At 41.4% G+C, this 16,549-nt stretch overlaps 1 protein-coding gene across 2 annotated transcripts; it reads right to left on the bottom strand.

Annotated features, from left to right (window-relative positions):
• Positions 1–13,582: 13,582 nt before the first annotated feature.
• On the bottom strand, positions 13,583–15,580 carry LOC143608060 (uncharacterized). Of its 2 annotated transcripts, XR_013149128.1 has the most exons (4): positions 15,335–15,580; positions 15,155–15,253; positions 13,692–14,021; positions 13,583–13,614 (listed from the first exon to the last, which is right to left on the bottom strand). XR_013149128.1 is itself a non-coding variant. In XM_077083261.1 (3 exons), the coding sequence occupies exons 1-3, from the start codon at positions 15,464–15,466 to the stop codon at positions 13,752–13,754; spliced, it is 501 nt and encodes a 166-aa protein (XP_076939376.1). In that variant the 5' UTR covers positions 15,467–15,580; the 3' UTR covers positions 13,594–13,751. The 2 variants fall into 2 exon arrangements, 1 of the variants encoding a protein (XP_076939376.1); XM_077083261.1 differs by having other exon boundaries at positions 13,594–14,021.
• Between the last annotated feature and the right edge of the window lie 969 nt (positions 15,581–16,549).

The raw sequence follows: 16,549 nt of genomic DNA, 5'->3' as shown, positions 1-16,549 counted from the left end.
TTTCTGAGTTAGCGCAGTCAGAGGTAAAGCTATCTTGGAGAAGTTCTCAATGAAACGTCGATAGTAGCCAGCTAGTCCTAGGAATTGCCTCACCTCAGTTGGTGTTTTTGGCGCTTCCCAATTTTCGATGGCTTTGACCTTGGAAGGATCGACGTGTATTCCTTTCTCGTTTACAACGTGACCGAGAAAGTGAACCTCTCTAAGCCAAAACTCACATTTAGAAAACTTTGCGTACAACTTTTCTTCCTTCAGCAACTCCAAAATTAATCTCAGATGTTGTTCATGCTCAGCTCTGGTTCGGGAGTAAACCAGAATATCATCTATAAATACAATCACAAACTTATCCAAGTATGGCTTGCACACACGGTTCATCAGATCCATGAATACAGCCGGCGCATTAGTTAGCCCGAAGGGCATTACTAAGAACTCATAATGGCCGTATCTAGTTCGGAAGGCTGTCTTCGGCACGTCTTCCTCATGGACCCTAAGTTGGTGGTAACCTGACCGTAGATCTATCTTCGAGTAATAACTGGATCCCTGCAACTGATCAAATAAGTCGTCAATCCTCGGTAAGGGGTACCGATTCTTGACTGTCAGCTTGTTCAGTTCCCTGTAGTCAATACACATTCTGAATGAACCATCCTTCTTCTTTACAAAAAGTACTGGAGCTCCCCAGGGTGAAAAGCTTGGGCGTATGAAGCACTTATCCAATAGTTCCTGCAACTGATTGGATAGCTCTTGCATCTCGGATGGAGCTAGTCGATAGGGTGCTCGAGCTACTGGTGCAGCTCCTGGAACCAAGTCGATTCGAAACTCGACTTGTCGCGGTGGCGGTAATCCGGGCAGATCTTCAGGGAAAACTTCCGGGAATTCGCGCACCACTGGTAAGTCTTCAATCTTTCGTTCATCTCCTTTCTTCTCTACTGCGTGCGCCAGGAAGGCGTAGCATCCTTTCCTCAGGCACTTGCGCGCCTTTAGACACGAAATGAGTTTTGTCGCAACTCCACTTCTTTCCCCTTGAATTACTAAGGTTTCCCCGCTCAACAGTGGGATCCGAACCTGCTTCTCATGGCAAATAACTTCCGCGTGGTTCTCGACTAACCAATCCATACCTACCACAATGTCAAAGCTTCCCAAGTCTATTGGCAATAAGTTAATATTGAATCCGTGACCTCCCATGACCAATACACATTGCTCAGTCCTCTCGTTCGCGCGTATCTGCCTTCCATTGGCTAGTTCTATAGTATAAGGCGTGTCTAGCCTACTGGTTGCTAGGCCTAGGGAGTTTTTAAACTCAGTGGATATGAAACTTAGGTCAGCGCCAGTATCAAATAAGACAGATGCAAAATGGTCGTTAAGTAGAAACGTACCGGTTACCACATTCGGTTCTTCTTTTGCTTCGCCCGCGCTGATCACAAAGGCTCTCCCGCGAGCTTGGTTTCTCTTTTGCGGGCAATCCCGACTGAAATGTCCTGGCTTCCCGCATGCGTAGCAGTTGTCGTTTGCTCCAGCTTCCTTATGGCAATTTATCGCCTTGTGCCCTGGTCTGCTACATTTGGCGCATACGATGCTTGCGCATTCACCCTCGTGGTGATACTTGCATCTGCTGCACCATGGGCGAGGCCCATTGTACCCTTTTCATGATGGCTCCAGGGCTTGTATCGCGTAAGCCCTTACGCTCTCCTGTTTCTTGAATGGTGGTTGCTTGGAGTCGGACTCTCGGTGGTGAGAGTTCCATTTTCTCTTGGGGTCAGAGGTTCGCTGCTCGTTCCCGCGCGAGGTCAACATGCCCGCACGGACCGTATCTCTTGTAAGAGTGATGGCCCGCGCCACTGCCTCATCAAAGGTTGGAGGCGCTGCGGCATTGAGCGGAACTCTGATAACATGGGGTAACCCAAAGATATACCTCTCGACCTCCGTGTTCGCCATATCCGGCACCATCTGGCAAAGTTCGTTGAATCGGTTGTTGTAGGCGTCGATATCAGTTCCTATCATGATGTGGTTCCAAAATTCCTGCTGTAGACTCTGAATTTCGGCGCGAGAGCAGAACTTCTTCATCATCATTTCCTTCAGCTCCTCCCAGGTCTTGTGGAGAGCAACTTCTCGTCCCAATGTTTTCACTTGAAGCTTCCACCAAGACGAGGCCGCTTCTTGAAACATGCAGGTCGCGTAAAGGACCTTTTGATTTTCACTACACCCGCTAATGGAGAGAACCGTCTCCATTTTGTCGATCCAGTTGTAGAGCCCAATGGCCCCTTCGGTGCCCTTGAATGGCCAAGGCTTACAGGCCATAAATGTCTTATAGGAGCATCCTTTGTCCAAAGCTCCTGATTCGGGTTCTGGGGTTTCGGTCTCTTGACGACCCTGACTTGATTCGGCCTTGCTGGCCTCATGCGTTGCGATCGCCTGTGCGATTATTTCTGCGAGTTCCTCGGGTGTCATGGTAATTCCCTTGGCTCTGGTTGGAGGCATTCTCGTTTTTCTTAAATGAGAACGAAAATATATCAACTTAGCGCATGTACCCTGAGCACGTAATGTTCTTATCCTTAGTGTTCACTAGACATTGTGTGACCCGTGTTCCTAAGTGTGTGTGATTTTTCTTTCGAAAATATTTTCTTTGAAAAAATATTTCATGCGATTCCCCTATGGTTATAGTCTAGGTTAAAACTTCTTTCCTAGTTCGCTATAACCAGTGCTCTGATACCAATCTGTCACACCCGGCCCTAAACGGCGGAAACAGCCGGGTGCGCGCGAGTGGGAAATTGATAATCAAGCACGGGTCATTGCAAACATTCAAATAAATTTTCCATTGCGCATGAAATGTCTAGTACAAAATACATTATATTGTTTAGAATTACATATAAAAACATCCACGTATGAAAAACGTTGAAGATTTCCGCGCCATATCCCCTTACACGGCGGGAACAACCACGCGTGTGGAAGGGATAGAACTAAAATCTTCCAAAAACCATTTTTATAGATGTTCTGCGTGAAGTGCTCTATGTGTGACTCCTTGCGCTACTAATTATCACCTGAAAGACACGTAAAAACATTTGAATCAGTATAAACTGAGTGAGTTCACAAGTTTTGGTGACTTGATAAATCGTATTGCATCATATCCTTGATAAAACCATATTGAAACATATTTCTGATAACACCATTAAAACATATGCTTGATAAAACCGTCCCGCGGGTTACGCGCGGACATTTCTGAAAACCGTGCTCGTCCATGCAAAGTGGCGCTGCCACTACGAGCTAAAACAATACCGTCCCGCGGGTTACGCGCGGACGTTGTGCTCGGAAAACTAGGCGCTCGTCCGTGCAAAGAGGTGCGACCCCTACGAGCGGGCTTTACAACCAGTAGTACTACCCCATGACCATACTAGGCACTCGTCTATCCAAAGAGGTGCGACCCCTACGAGTGGGTTGATCAAACACAGTAGTCCCTACACTTAGAGTTCCACTGACGAGTGATCACTGTCTAAATCTTGCGCACTTACATTGAAAACCAAGATAAACACCATGAACAGATAATCGTTTGCATTGCTTGTAAATATACCATGATAAAACATAATTTAAACACGTGTCCCTCGCCCCGAAAACAGTTTAAAAACAGTGAAAATAGGGGCTGTGAGACTCACCTGTGATTCTTGTTAAGTGATGGTTTAGAGAGAGATTAAACGAGATTCGGGTTTCCTGATGTTAGCCTCGAAATTGGAAGTCTAGAATATGTTTAAATAACAAGAAATATGTATATTAAGATCAAGAAATCGAAGAATATAAGGGTTGGTCAGGAAAGTAAATCTCAAGATTAAAGTTTCGGCTTACCTAGCGATGGAACTGGAAACGGATGCTTGGGAGATGGTTAGTGCAGAATTACAGGTTTAAGAGAGGAGTTTGAAGTGTGTTTGTGTGATATTTTTATTCATGAATTGATACTTATTTATAGGCAAATTCAAGGGAACACAATCCCTTGATTTAGGGGATTGAGATCTTATTTATATTGGGTGTAATGATGACAAGGTATGGGGTTTATTATTATTATTTATTTAGGGATGGGGGTGATGGTCCTAGGGAGTGGTTATAAAGATTCTGATGGATTTGACAGTACATGCAGGACTGTGGTTGGTGAGAGTAGGTGCGGCTGACAGCTGACATTTCGTGTTACAGTATACTTTTCCTGGTACTGTTGTCAGTGTGCAGTAAAAAGGTAAAAATCTCTGAAACACGCAACTGGTTCTTTCTGGGCGGGGGTAATCCCCTTACATCTGAAGAATAGACTAAGTGTTTTGTGCGTGTAGCCTTGCGCGTATAGCCTTCTGCGTGAAGGCCATTTCTTTGAACGTTGTGGGTCCGGCGGCTCCAGTTGGTCTTCGCGCAAGCGTCCTTGTAACGAATCCTGCGCGTATCACTGCGCAGGCGTCCTTATAAGGAATCCTGCGAGTCCATCTGGCTCTGCTGGAACCAGCGTTCTCAGAGTTTATTAACAGGGTGAACTTTTGGATTTAAGCGAGAAGGTGGTTGGTTTCTGTGCAGACGTTCATGCGTAAAGGGTTTAGTTTTAAGGTGTCCCGTGGGGATTCTTCCCGCAGGTGTCGCACATAACTCCTTTTTATTTGATGCGGGTAGGTGCGTAACCTTCTCGTAGTCAGGGACGTTGAGTTTCATTTGTAGATTCTCCATGAGGTCTTGGTATTTCAACATAGTGATCAGTTATGTTGAAGTCAATTCCATCTTGGAGCTTCAAACAAACTAGCTCTCAATGTTCCCGCCATGCGGGGAGGTTAGTTCCCTTTTTCCGCGCGCGCATAAATGATTTGATTATTGAAAAGGTATGCACCCGCCTAAGCATCAAGCGGGGCGGCTAACCCATTAGACAAACGACATGAAATTAAGTTATGAAAACACAAAACCTGTGCACGTGGCGCACATAACATATACCCGCGCTGATCCTAACATGGCGCGCATCGCATCCGCGCATGGCGCATATAACATATGCCCGCGCTGATCATAACATGGCGCGCATCACATCAGCGCATGGCGCATATAACATTTGCCCGCGCTGATCATAACATGGCGCGCATCGCATCAGCGCATGGCGCATATAACATTTGCCCGCGCTGATCATGGCGCGCATAACATTCACAATCTCCTAATAATTAGGTTGATTACTTGGTTTATGGGATTGGGAAATTACCGGGTGTCACACATCCCGCCTTCCAACTTCCCTTTATTTGATGTAGATACTGAAGCCATATATGACCAAGCAGTAAATCAATACGCCGCCTTCCCGCATCCGGTGGTGGAGAAGGTAAACGAAGTTGCTGCTGCTGATGATGGGCTAGCTATCCTCAAAGCTTTCCTTGAACTGCCACGCTCTACTGATGGGGCTGGTCCAAGTGGAAGTGGCCCTGAAGCCTGATCCTGAAGATCCCTTCCCGCTGCTAGGATAGATTTAGCTTGTATAGATTTATTTTCTTGTAGGCGGGTAGTTACCCGGCCATTCTTGTAATCAACCATTGTGAAATATAAATCTTTTTGCGGGTAAGACCGCTACTTTCGCTGGGTTCCTTGCTTTGTAAACGTTGTATGACTTGCATACTTTAGTTTAAATTAGCAATTTTCCAAGTGTTTTAGAATAAGTTAACCTTTGAACGTGGTAGATAAGTGTGAAGTTTTGCTTCCTCTTCCGTGATTGTGCGGGTAGGACCGTCACTTGCACGTAGTAGGATGGCTAAACTTTACCATCTGACCTGCGTGTAGGTTTTCCTCATCTTTTTCTGAGGATAAGTTAACCTTTGAACGTGGTAGATAATAGGTGTGAAGTTTTGCTTCCTCTTTCGTGATTGTGCGGGTAGGACCGTCACTTGCACGTAGTAGGATGGCTAAACTTTACCCATATCTGACCTGCGTGTAGGTTTTCCTCATCTTTTTGTTAGAAGTTTTGTTTTGGACCGTTCGACGCGCGGTTGTCAATAGGTTAGTGTTCAGTTCCCTTTTTCATGATTCATACGGATAGACCGGCACTTTCATTTAGTGGGAGGACTGAACTTTTCCCCTTCAACTGACCTGCGTGAAGGTTTGTCGTTTTTTTTTTTTTTTTTTTTTTTTTTTTTGGGTTTATGCGGGTTTTGTCGCCTTCCCCACGCAACGACTTCACGTAATTATGCGGTGAAAACCGGCATATCCGTGTTGAATAAATTAACCGTTCGACGCGCTGTTGTCAATAGGTTAGTGTTCAGTTCCCTTTTTCATGATTCATGCGGATAGACCGGCACTTTCATTTAGTGGGATTACTGAACTTTTCCCCTTCGACTGACCTGCGTGAAGGTTTGTCGTTTTTTGGGTTTATGCGGGTTTTGCCGCCTTCCCCACGCAACGACTTCACGTAATTATGCGGTGAAAACCGGCATATCCGTGTTTAATAGTTCATAAAAATGTAAAATCATCAGCGTCAATGTTTTAAGGAGAATCATTTCCATTAGAAGTGGCTCCTGGCCTTTTCTTTACAAATTTGGAATTGATTTACATGCAAACTTGTGTAAATGAGCTCCCTTCCATGTTGTTGGGATGGGAGTGCCATCGAGCCGATACGCACCTGGTTCGGGATCTCGTTCTTTACGCAGCATGTAGTCTCCATATTGAAGCTGGAATTTTATTCTTTTCCCCAACTGGGGTTCTACACGCATCAGCCTGCTCAGCGTTCATTGCGCCACGAGGTGCGCGAGCGTCCCATCTCTGACGAATGCTTCGACCATGTCCTTAACGTCTATGCATTCTTCAGTGTTGTGGCCTTTTGTCCTGTGAAAGTCACAGTATTTGCTCCGATCAGCATTGTGACGATGTCGGATTATTTGAGGCTTTGGCCATGGGAGCTCCTCGGTGGCAAATATTTTGGTGACGCTTTTGGTGAGCGGCGTCCATCTGGAGTTCTTGTTGGACTGTACATTATCTCTTCCGCCTAACCGATGCTGTAAGCCGGATGAGGTGTCAAAGTTAACCCTTGACTGCCAAATGCCTAGCTTTCGCTTTTTGTTTAATCGGGCGGTGAGAACGTTGTCCTCTCTTGTTTTCTGGGTGTAGAGGTTTGTGCTCTGTGGGAGATCTCTACCCAGTTGCTTCTCCGTTTCCGCAAAGCGTTTAGCTGCTGTCATGATGGCATCCCATGTGGATGGCATGCCACATGGCGATCGCCAAGATTCGCCACTTTGAGTGGGTGTGCCGGATACTGGGCGTTGAGCCCTATGTTGACCGCCTGATGACCTTCTACACTTGGAGGTGCATCCAGGGGTGGTATACCCTGACAACCCGAATCAAGGGTTTAAAGATCTGCACGACCGAGCGCAGTCTTCGCTCGTGGAAGCGGGAGTTCTTCTTCATATCTGCTCGCGCCATCCCCATTGCCATGAAATTCAAGAACGGGCAAGCACTTCCCAGCCTTCACGCCTCCAGCTACCAGGAGGCGGAATGGTTTGCGAAGATATCTCGGGTCCAATCTCCGGCTTACCAGTTTGCGGAGTCCGGGATGGTGATGCTGGGGATGAGCCGGGTGTGGAAGGAGGCTGATGCGCGCAAGATTCCGATCGTCCTCGAATACGGTTCGAACTCTGTTCCTTACGGTATGCCTTTTTCCCTTTTGTTGATTTTGGATTCCTTCTAACTTTTTTCCTGTTTATTTCAGAGGAGAACGACTTGCAGTCGCTCCTGAACCCGCGGGAGGCTGACGGTCCCGCACGGATGGGTACTCGGGCTCTAGATGAGAACGAGTTGCCCATCCTAGAGCAAACGGCGGATCGGTTCGTGGAGGTCTATCCGCTAGGCCATGAAATCCTTAGCGCCCGTCGGCCAGGTAAGGCGCTCTTCGACCCTCGACCCCTCAATGTTGAAACCTCTGCTGGAATTCCTCTAATCGTATGTTCTGATGAGGAATCCGCAGATGGTCCTCCGTTGGTGCGGAAGAAGAAGGCTGCCGGCGGGAAGGGGAAGGAGAAGGTGGCCTCCACAGCCGATCCAGCGCCTCGGTCTGACTCGGAGACCGAGAGCGAAGAGGTGGCGGGGAATCCCGGTGGTGACAAGATCACAATTCCGGAGGCTGTGACAACTGTCACCGAAGAGCCCAGGATGACAACGGTGACCGGCGTGAAGAGGCCGGCTCCATCGGGTTCATCCCTGCCCGTCCGTACTTTCAGGCTCAAGAAAACCCGTAAGTACAAATTTCCTTTAGCTTTTATCTTCATAGTTTAATCCTTTTAACACTTTTCTTCTTTACGCAGGCGTGGATGTTGACGCATTCCAGCAGAGGTTTCAACATTGAGGGGTCGAGGGTCGAAGAGCGCCTTACCTGGCCGACGGGCGCTAAGGATTTCATGGCCTAGCGGATAGACCTCCACGAACCGATCCGCCGTTTGCTCTAGGATGGGCAACTCGTTCTCATCTAGAGCCCGAGTACCCATCCGTGCGGGACCGTCAGCCTCCCGCGGGTTCAGGAGCGACTGCAAGTCGTTCCCCTCTGAAATAAACAGGAAAAAAGTTAGAAGGAATCCAAAATCAACAAAAGGGAAAAAGGCATACCGTAAGGAACAGAGTTCGAACCGTATTCGAGGACGATCGGAATCTTGCGCGCATCAGCCTCCTTCCACACCCGGCTCATCCCCAGCATCACCATCCCGGACTCCGCAAACTGGTAAACCGGAGATTGGACCCGAGATATCTTCGCAAACCATTCCGCCTCCTGGTAGCTGGAGGCGTGAAGGCTGGGAAGTGCTTGCCCGTTCTTGAATTTCATGGCAATGGGGATGGCGGCGAGCAGATATGAAGAAGAACTCCCGCTTCCACGAGCGAAGACTGCGCTCGGTCGCGCAGATCTTTAAACCCTTGATTCGGGTTGTCAGGGTATACCACCCCTGGATGCACCTCCAAGTGTAGAAGGTCATCAGGCGGTCAACATAGGGCTCAACGCCCAGTATCCGGCACACCCACTCAAAGTGGCGAATCTTGGCGATCGCCATGTGGTGCAACTCGGTCAAACTACCAGCAGGGCACGTGCGTAGGCTATTGTTGGTTGAACAGGAACACTGTTGCAGCCGGCCACACCTCCTTGGAAACCTACCTTCGGCTATAAATACCACAAATGGTATGATCATCTCATCTTATCTTGTATCTTACATATTATACCTGATATCTGCTCTAGCAATCTCTTAATATATACTTATATTTAAAGAGCAATCTAGTCTGATTCTCACGCCAGAGGGTGGTCACAAGGAGGAACCCCCCCCCCCTTCTCAGTGACAAGCTCACGGTGTCTGTTTTGCAGGTTATCAGAAGAACCATCTTCTCAGGGTCTAACCCCTCGTGGGAAACATCTATCTAACCCCCAAGTTACCCGTAATCTGCCCGGGGTTCACTTAGTGTTTCTTCAGGATCAAATTCATGAATCAATAATCAAAAGCGTACCTTGTTGAGAAAACAATTCACGATCAGACTGGAGAAGAAAAGTAATTGAATTGTGGAATTGTAATTTGTGTTGCAGGTTTAGGTTGATTTGGTGACCTTATATTTACACACCATTTTGACTCCGTACGGGTAATTGACGAAATTTTTGAACTTTAACTGTTAAGTAGTTAATTAAATGATTATAAATTGTTAATACAATTATAATTTACATTAAAATTATAAAAATTACATAAATATGTTACAAATAAATAAAACTTTCCTTATACACTACATTTGTGATTATATTGATTGGTATACATTGTGTATCACAAATCAAAATCTTTAGTTTATGTCTGTTTGTAACTTTTAATAAGGTAACATATATGTTTACTTGTAAGAGTTTTGATATAGCCAGGTATAGTTGTCCGTGTGACAAATAAGGTTCTTCAAGTACATACTAACCCTTGTTAAATGATAATATATCCGTGAAACTAACAAAAAAATAAAATATTCATACACACAAAATACCATACCTTTTAATCAATTAATATAATGTCATTTGAGATCATATGCTCGTGTTTATCCAAAAAAATATGATAATCTCAAAAACCAGATTACCTGAACTTTGATGATATAGTCATCCTTATAATCTTTAGCATTAAAAATTGATTGATCATGATAAATTTGGTGTCATTTATATTCCGTGTATGACAAATTTTTATTTGATTTTATATTTTACAATTAACAATTGTATAATCAAGCAACATATAAAACCGAAAATTAAAATATAACAAAATGATTTCATTTCATATGAATAGAAAATGACAAAGACATACTAATCTAAAAGCCATATTCAAATAACAGTGATTATTCAGAGTTAGCAGAATATTAAAAAAGTTGAATAAAATGAAGGTAGTGATTCTTATTTATAATAGTTGAAAACATTGGATAACGAACGCTTAAACTTTGAATACAAATCCCGTGTTATTAGTTAATATTATGAGAAGTTGTTGGAATATTTAATTAATCGGTATATATATTTTAACAACTTATAGGGGAAAAAAAGAAGTAAAGATTTTGGATTTTATGGAAGGATGGTAAATGACTTTTAAACGGAATAACTATTTTTTTTAATTAATGTGAAAATATATGTTTCCGAAGCATTTTAGTCTGAGTTTTAGAAGAAAATATTGAAAACTAATATTGATCTTCTTATTGCTAAAACCTTTTATACTACACAAAAAAAGTCATATAAATAAATTACATATAGTAATCGGTATACATATGAATTATAATTATAATATTCAACTTCAATGATTTAATACTAAACACCAAGATATATATAATATGTATTCTTCATGTTTGAAATATTTATATAAATTATTTGAAGAAAATTAAGAAATGTACATTTTTCTGAGTTCAAATGCATAGAGAAAATTTTAAATTCAAATTTGAAAACAATCTTATATAAAAAATTACGCACTGCTTCTCGAATCCTAGTTTAAAAACAATTTGCAATTTACCATACAAATCCAAATTATTCGACAATGATGCACCGATTTTCTTAAATATGCAATTACCTTTGACTTTAAAATTTTATTCTAATAAAACTGCAACTACAATTTTAATATTTTCTTATTTCATTATTCATGTTAATGAATTAATCGGTTAGGATTTACGTTTAATAAAAATAAATTTGAATTCATATATTGAATTGACTTAAAAGATATGGGTCATATATTGAAATGAGTTGAAAAAAAAATGAGGAGGGCTATGAGATTGACAAGTGACATAAATATGTAGTCTTTTATTAGAATAGATAGATTTATTGACCCTGAGTTTTCTTCATAGTCATAACGGTAAAATATAATTTTAATTCTATTTTATTTTATTTTGTTGAATAAAAGGTAGAAAGTAAGGTGGTTATGTTTAGGACGGAAGGAAACGAGTCGTGAATTACTTGAGATAGATTTGTAAATATAGTTTTATCGAGTCAAGCGTAAATGAGTTTGAGTCTTAAAATAAGTTTGTTTTAACAAATGAATTCGAGCTTGAGCCCGAGTATTACTTATTGAGCTTAAATTAGCTCGCGAGTCTAGACAATGTTATTATTTATATAAATTGTTTTTTAACAACACACTTCCAATAAAACAACAAACACCAAATAGTCACCATAATAATCGAATGGACCATTTTCCTCTTGTGCTTAACTTCCGGAACTTGTTTAAAAATCAAAAGGATGTCACTAACCGGTTTTGAAGGGCCCTCCTAGCAACCTAGCAATCACGTTCACCTTCAAATGAACCCAATTTCAGCTTTTTTTTTCTGCCCTAAATCGGTTCATTTTAAGTCAACCAAAGTCAAAATAAGTTATTGGTGAAACTATTTCAGTTTTGAAACTGGTTTTTGAAGCTCATGAAATGGGCTGTTTTTTTATCTGAATAGTCCATATTGTAGTTAAGAGCCCAACCCATTTCAAAATTAACCCCAAAACCCTGAATAAAATGTAGAAAGTTAGGCGCTTATGTTCCGAGGGGAGGGTGTTCCCAGCGTTTTAGAGGGAATTTTGGGTGGAGAAGAGGACCCACTACGGATAGTCTAAATATAGGGCGGAGCCAAATCAAACTACAAACTTATTTAATGAACTAATTTAAAAAATAGTTACATAATTTGCTTATCTTAAACTTATTGAAAAGTGAGTATATGTAATATGTAAAGCTACAATCATTTTACCAAATTATAAACGTTTTAAACAAAGATTACTAGCAGTATTTCTACAACATATTTATATAAACTTATGGGACGGTTATCTCGTGCTTCGCATATAAGTTCCTTATAGTTCATAATCCAGCCATTACAATTTTAGAAAATTACATTAGCAATTCTAAATTAAATTAACAAAAGAACTTTTAAAACCCGTGCAAAAATCCTATTAAACTGTCCTTATTCCAAGATTTTGCATCAGAACTTTCAAGTTTTGGGTCCCATTTGGGTGCACTATTGATTGTAGCTCGATTATTATGGTTTAGAGCCGATGGTCTTATTGGAACCAACCTATCTATCATATGGGATAGGGGTAGCGTTTGCAATTTTGCATACATTCCACTCTATCCAAACCATACTAATAGCACTGCTATTGGTGGAATCTCTACTAGGTTTGATTGATTGATTGTAGCTCGAGAATAAGAGTTAGATAAAGACTCCACCCAAGAAAAATGAGCCGGTTTGTGAGTAACATCATCTAAATCCCTATTGGCCATCTTCTGGCAGTTTCACAATTCACAACCAACTGTGCCAACAGTTTCATCAACCTTGGCATTATCTAAACTCATTTGACCACAAAAGTCAAATCAAATCTAAAGTCATCTTGTTTTCTTGACCACAAAAGTAAAAAAAAAAAAGTGTAATTTCTGGTCTGGTGGCTTACATAGAGTGATCAACATCTGCATATGGTTGGAGAGTTACATCAAGTAAACAAATGAACAACAAAGACTACTCCTTTTGCTCTCCACCATCATTATCATCTTCATGCAACTTCCTGTTCCTAAATCCTATTCTGACCCATCATAAATGGGGCTAGCAAGTAAAGCTTTCAAAGTATCCAAGTCCTCATGATCAGCGGTCAAGACTAGCTCCTCCATCATGGGAAAGCTAACGTCACTAAAAGTTTGATACGCATTGGCCAAATCACCCTCAGCATCAGCTTTATAATGCTCATGCTCTTCGATCCGCTTCCCAGACTGTTGAAGTTTAATGCCGTCCCTCATACCATCTTGACGACCAACAAAATTCGCGCATGCTGCCAACTCAGCAATAGCATTCCTGAATTCCACGCTTCCACGAACTACCTCAAATGATCGAGGAATTCCTTCGGTTATCAGCCAGCGTCTCTCTTCCTTCAAACGGGTGACGTCCCCTGTGAGCGCCCCAATGGTGGCGGAATAATCCCTTTCCACCTTGGCCAGATCCGCCTCACGCTGCTTTAGCATATTCACAGCAGCCTTTAACTGCTCAACCTTCTCCTTTAATTCCTTTCGAGAGACATCAAGTTCGTTGGTCAAATTCTGTTCTTTAACCTTATGGTCGTCTACAATCATCTCCATCTTATTACCATGTGCCACCATCATCTCGACCCAAGTGGAATGTCCAACTCCCTATCTGCTTCCATGACCCTACGATCACCTAGAAGAGAAAAACGATTAGATAGCATATAAAGCACATATAAATAAGAAAGAAAATAAAGTGGACAAAACGCTCACCAGTAAGCTGCACGTCACCCGCTGCTAGCTTGATATTTCTCTTCTCCTTGAAGTCTTGCATCATGTCCGCCACTTTCCTCTTTTTATGTTCAGACGAATTTGAATGAAAAGCCAGCTCCCTTCTGCTTGTATCAGGCGCGCCTGCAGAAGAGTCCTTCTTAGTAGCAGCCACCTTTCGTTCACCTGGTTTTTAGAGCCAATAAGCACACCTCCCGCAACCATAGGCCCTTCAACATCTCCCTTACCCACATCCGTCTCTTCATGTTCTATTTCGCTCACCGACTTCCCAGCCGCACCCGTGCCAATGCCACTCGCGACTTGTCTAGTTAGCTTTGACTGTTTGACAAAGAGGAGCAAGATATTGAAGTTTATTTCCTACCATATATTCCACCCTTTATTCACTCTTTTGACTATCTTTACATTTTGCCTTTTTTTTGTATCACTGTGTCTTTAGTTTTCTCCTTTATTTATTTGGCTTTGTAATATTGTATCAATATTAGAAAATAATAGACAGAAGGAACTTTTGGTACTGCCATTTTTTAGACAAGATTTCTCAGATTCATCAAGTTCAGAAATAAAATGCACAAAAACAGATCCGTGCCCAACTGAGCCATCACCCGCCTTCGACTTTGTGAAAGCAAAATACTTCTTAGGAGGACATTCTTTAATGAATGGGTTGATTTTATGGCTGTAAATGAACCGAACGCTTGGCTGTCCGTTCAGTGGGAAGTTCGTTTATGTTCGTCCATTTAATAAACAAACAGGACATGGACAGAAAAATTTTGTTCGGTAAGCATAACGGACGAACACAGAAAAAGGCCGCACTCGTTCAGTAGTGTTCGTGAAGGTCCTGTAACGTCCGCCCGATTACATCCGGTAACGTCCGTTTAATAGGGTTGTGTGTGTTGAAATTCCTTGAAGAATGAAGAATTTGAAGCTTGTTTCTCGTGAAACACTAGAAGTTTGTGAATTTTGAACATCAAAACATTAGTTTGATGTGATTATGTGTTTGGTTACTATGTTAAGTTTTAAGTAATTTTGGATATAATGTGGTTTAATGTTCATTAGTGTTTATGTTAAGTATTTTGATATGCTTATGTTTGTTTGTCCATTAACGTTCATTAGTGTCCATTAGTGTCCGTTACTGTTTGGTTGTCCATTAGTGTTCGGTTGCGTCCGTTTTACAATACTAACAAACGGATATGAATTTTGGGTGTTCGTGAACCGTCCGTTTGTCCGACAAAAGCTTAACGGACAAACACGGACACGGTCTTGTCTGGTTTGGTTCGGTCTGCTTACAGCCCTAGGTCATCTAAAATCAATTAACGGATCCATCTTGGTTTCCTTAAATTACTCACCGGGTGAACCTATTTTTGTACTTTTTGTAAAACGACTCATTTCAACCCGACTCCATTTTCACCATTTTCACCTGGACCAAATTGGTGAAAGTAAGAGTTCTTTACCTGCCCTTGTTGTAATTTAAAGACTGCCATCTTAATCATATGATCTCCTACAAGACTTCGCATGAGCCGAACAAATTCGTCCTTATTAATATTATTGCTCTGAGAATAACATACACATTTAGCATAATTATAGATAGGTTCATAAAACAATGAACAACATTAAAAAAAAAGTTAGTATACCATTTTTCGAGCATATAGGCCCTGAAGTTGCATAGCTCTATCTTTATCAAGTTGTGATTCTATAACCGGTAACAACATTGAAAGAAGAAACTGCTTTCCAGCTGGCTTATTAGCTGCTTGCTGATTACTCATTGATGCTCAATAGTAACAATTAACAAAGAAGAAAGCCTGAATGTATACCGGATGATTTTTGTAATACCTTTAACTTTTATTTCCTAACATTTTTAATTACAATTTAGCCCCTTTAAAGGGAAGGGGTTGTTTGGATTATCTTTTAGATTTGCTTATTTGTTTGTTTGCTTTTAGAAAAGCAAAAACCATTTTTAAAAGCTCACCCAAACACCCCCTACCTAGGGCTATTCAAAGAGTAAGACCAGACTCTTTTACCCATTATCTGATCCGGATTCTTTACCCTTTTAAGAAGAAACGTAGATCTGAGACCTTACACTCTAAACAATAAAATAATCGGGTATATTTGAGACAGTAATAGCATCTTATTTTCTTCATTTACTATTTGTATATCTCATACATGACTTTAATTCGTGAATCCTTGAACAATTATACTTTCATTTAATAACGTAATAAAATATAACTTCATACGTTTATCAACCATTATACAAATAAATTTCACATTCACAAATTACATGTAGAGAACAATTTAGTGGTTTTCATGTATTTGTTTCCAGTCAGTAGTATAGCCATTTATATATATATATATTTTTAACAGTTGGAAAATTTCGAATGAAACATATATGAAATACAAATATCTTCTAAATTTTAGATGAATTGCAGATCTAATGTATATCTAGAAATTAGTATACAGGTCAAAAGTTTGAATAAGAGTTGGACCTTTGAAACCTTTTTATCATTTAAGGTGAAATTTAAAAACCCTTAACCCGACCCATATTATATGCCGAGTCTAAATAAGGGTATTACGAGTCGGGTAACCGGGTTCTAATGGTCCGACCCTTGTATTGCCCACCCCTACCTTTAACAATTTTATAGTCTTTTTAAAATTTTTCAAATAAAAATTTAACACTTTTTCATTGAGTTTTAAGTGTAATAACCCATCCACGTGGTCACCACCATTTTACATGACTGTAGAATGTGATGTTTTTTTTGCAGATTAACACTTGTCGTTAGCAATTTTTTTTTTTTTGCAAATGATCCCAGCCGTTAAGTTAGCCGTTTGTTTGACTGTTAAAAATAATGTAT

This window comes from Bidens hawaiensis, unplaced genomic scaffold (assembly GCF_021521415.1).
Source record: "Bidens hawaiensis isolate Kalapana, Puna unplaced genomic scaffold, B.hawaiensis_p1.1 tig00095877_1, whole genome shotgun sequence".
Taxonomy (NCBI): domain Eukaryota; kingdom Viridiplantae; phylum Streptophyta; class Magnoliopsida; order Asterales; family Asteraceae; genus Bidens; species Bidens hawaiensis.
The sequence above is the reverse complement of the archived record's forward strand: the minus strand, read 5'-3'. Positions and strand labels throughout refer to the sequence as shown.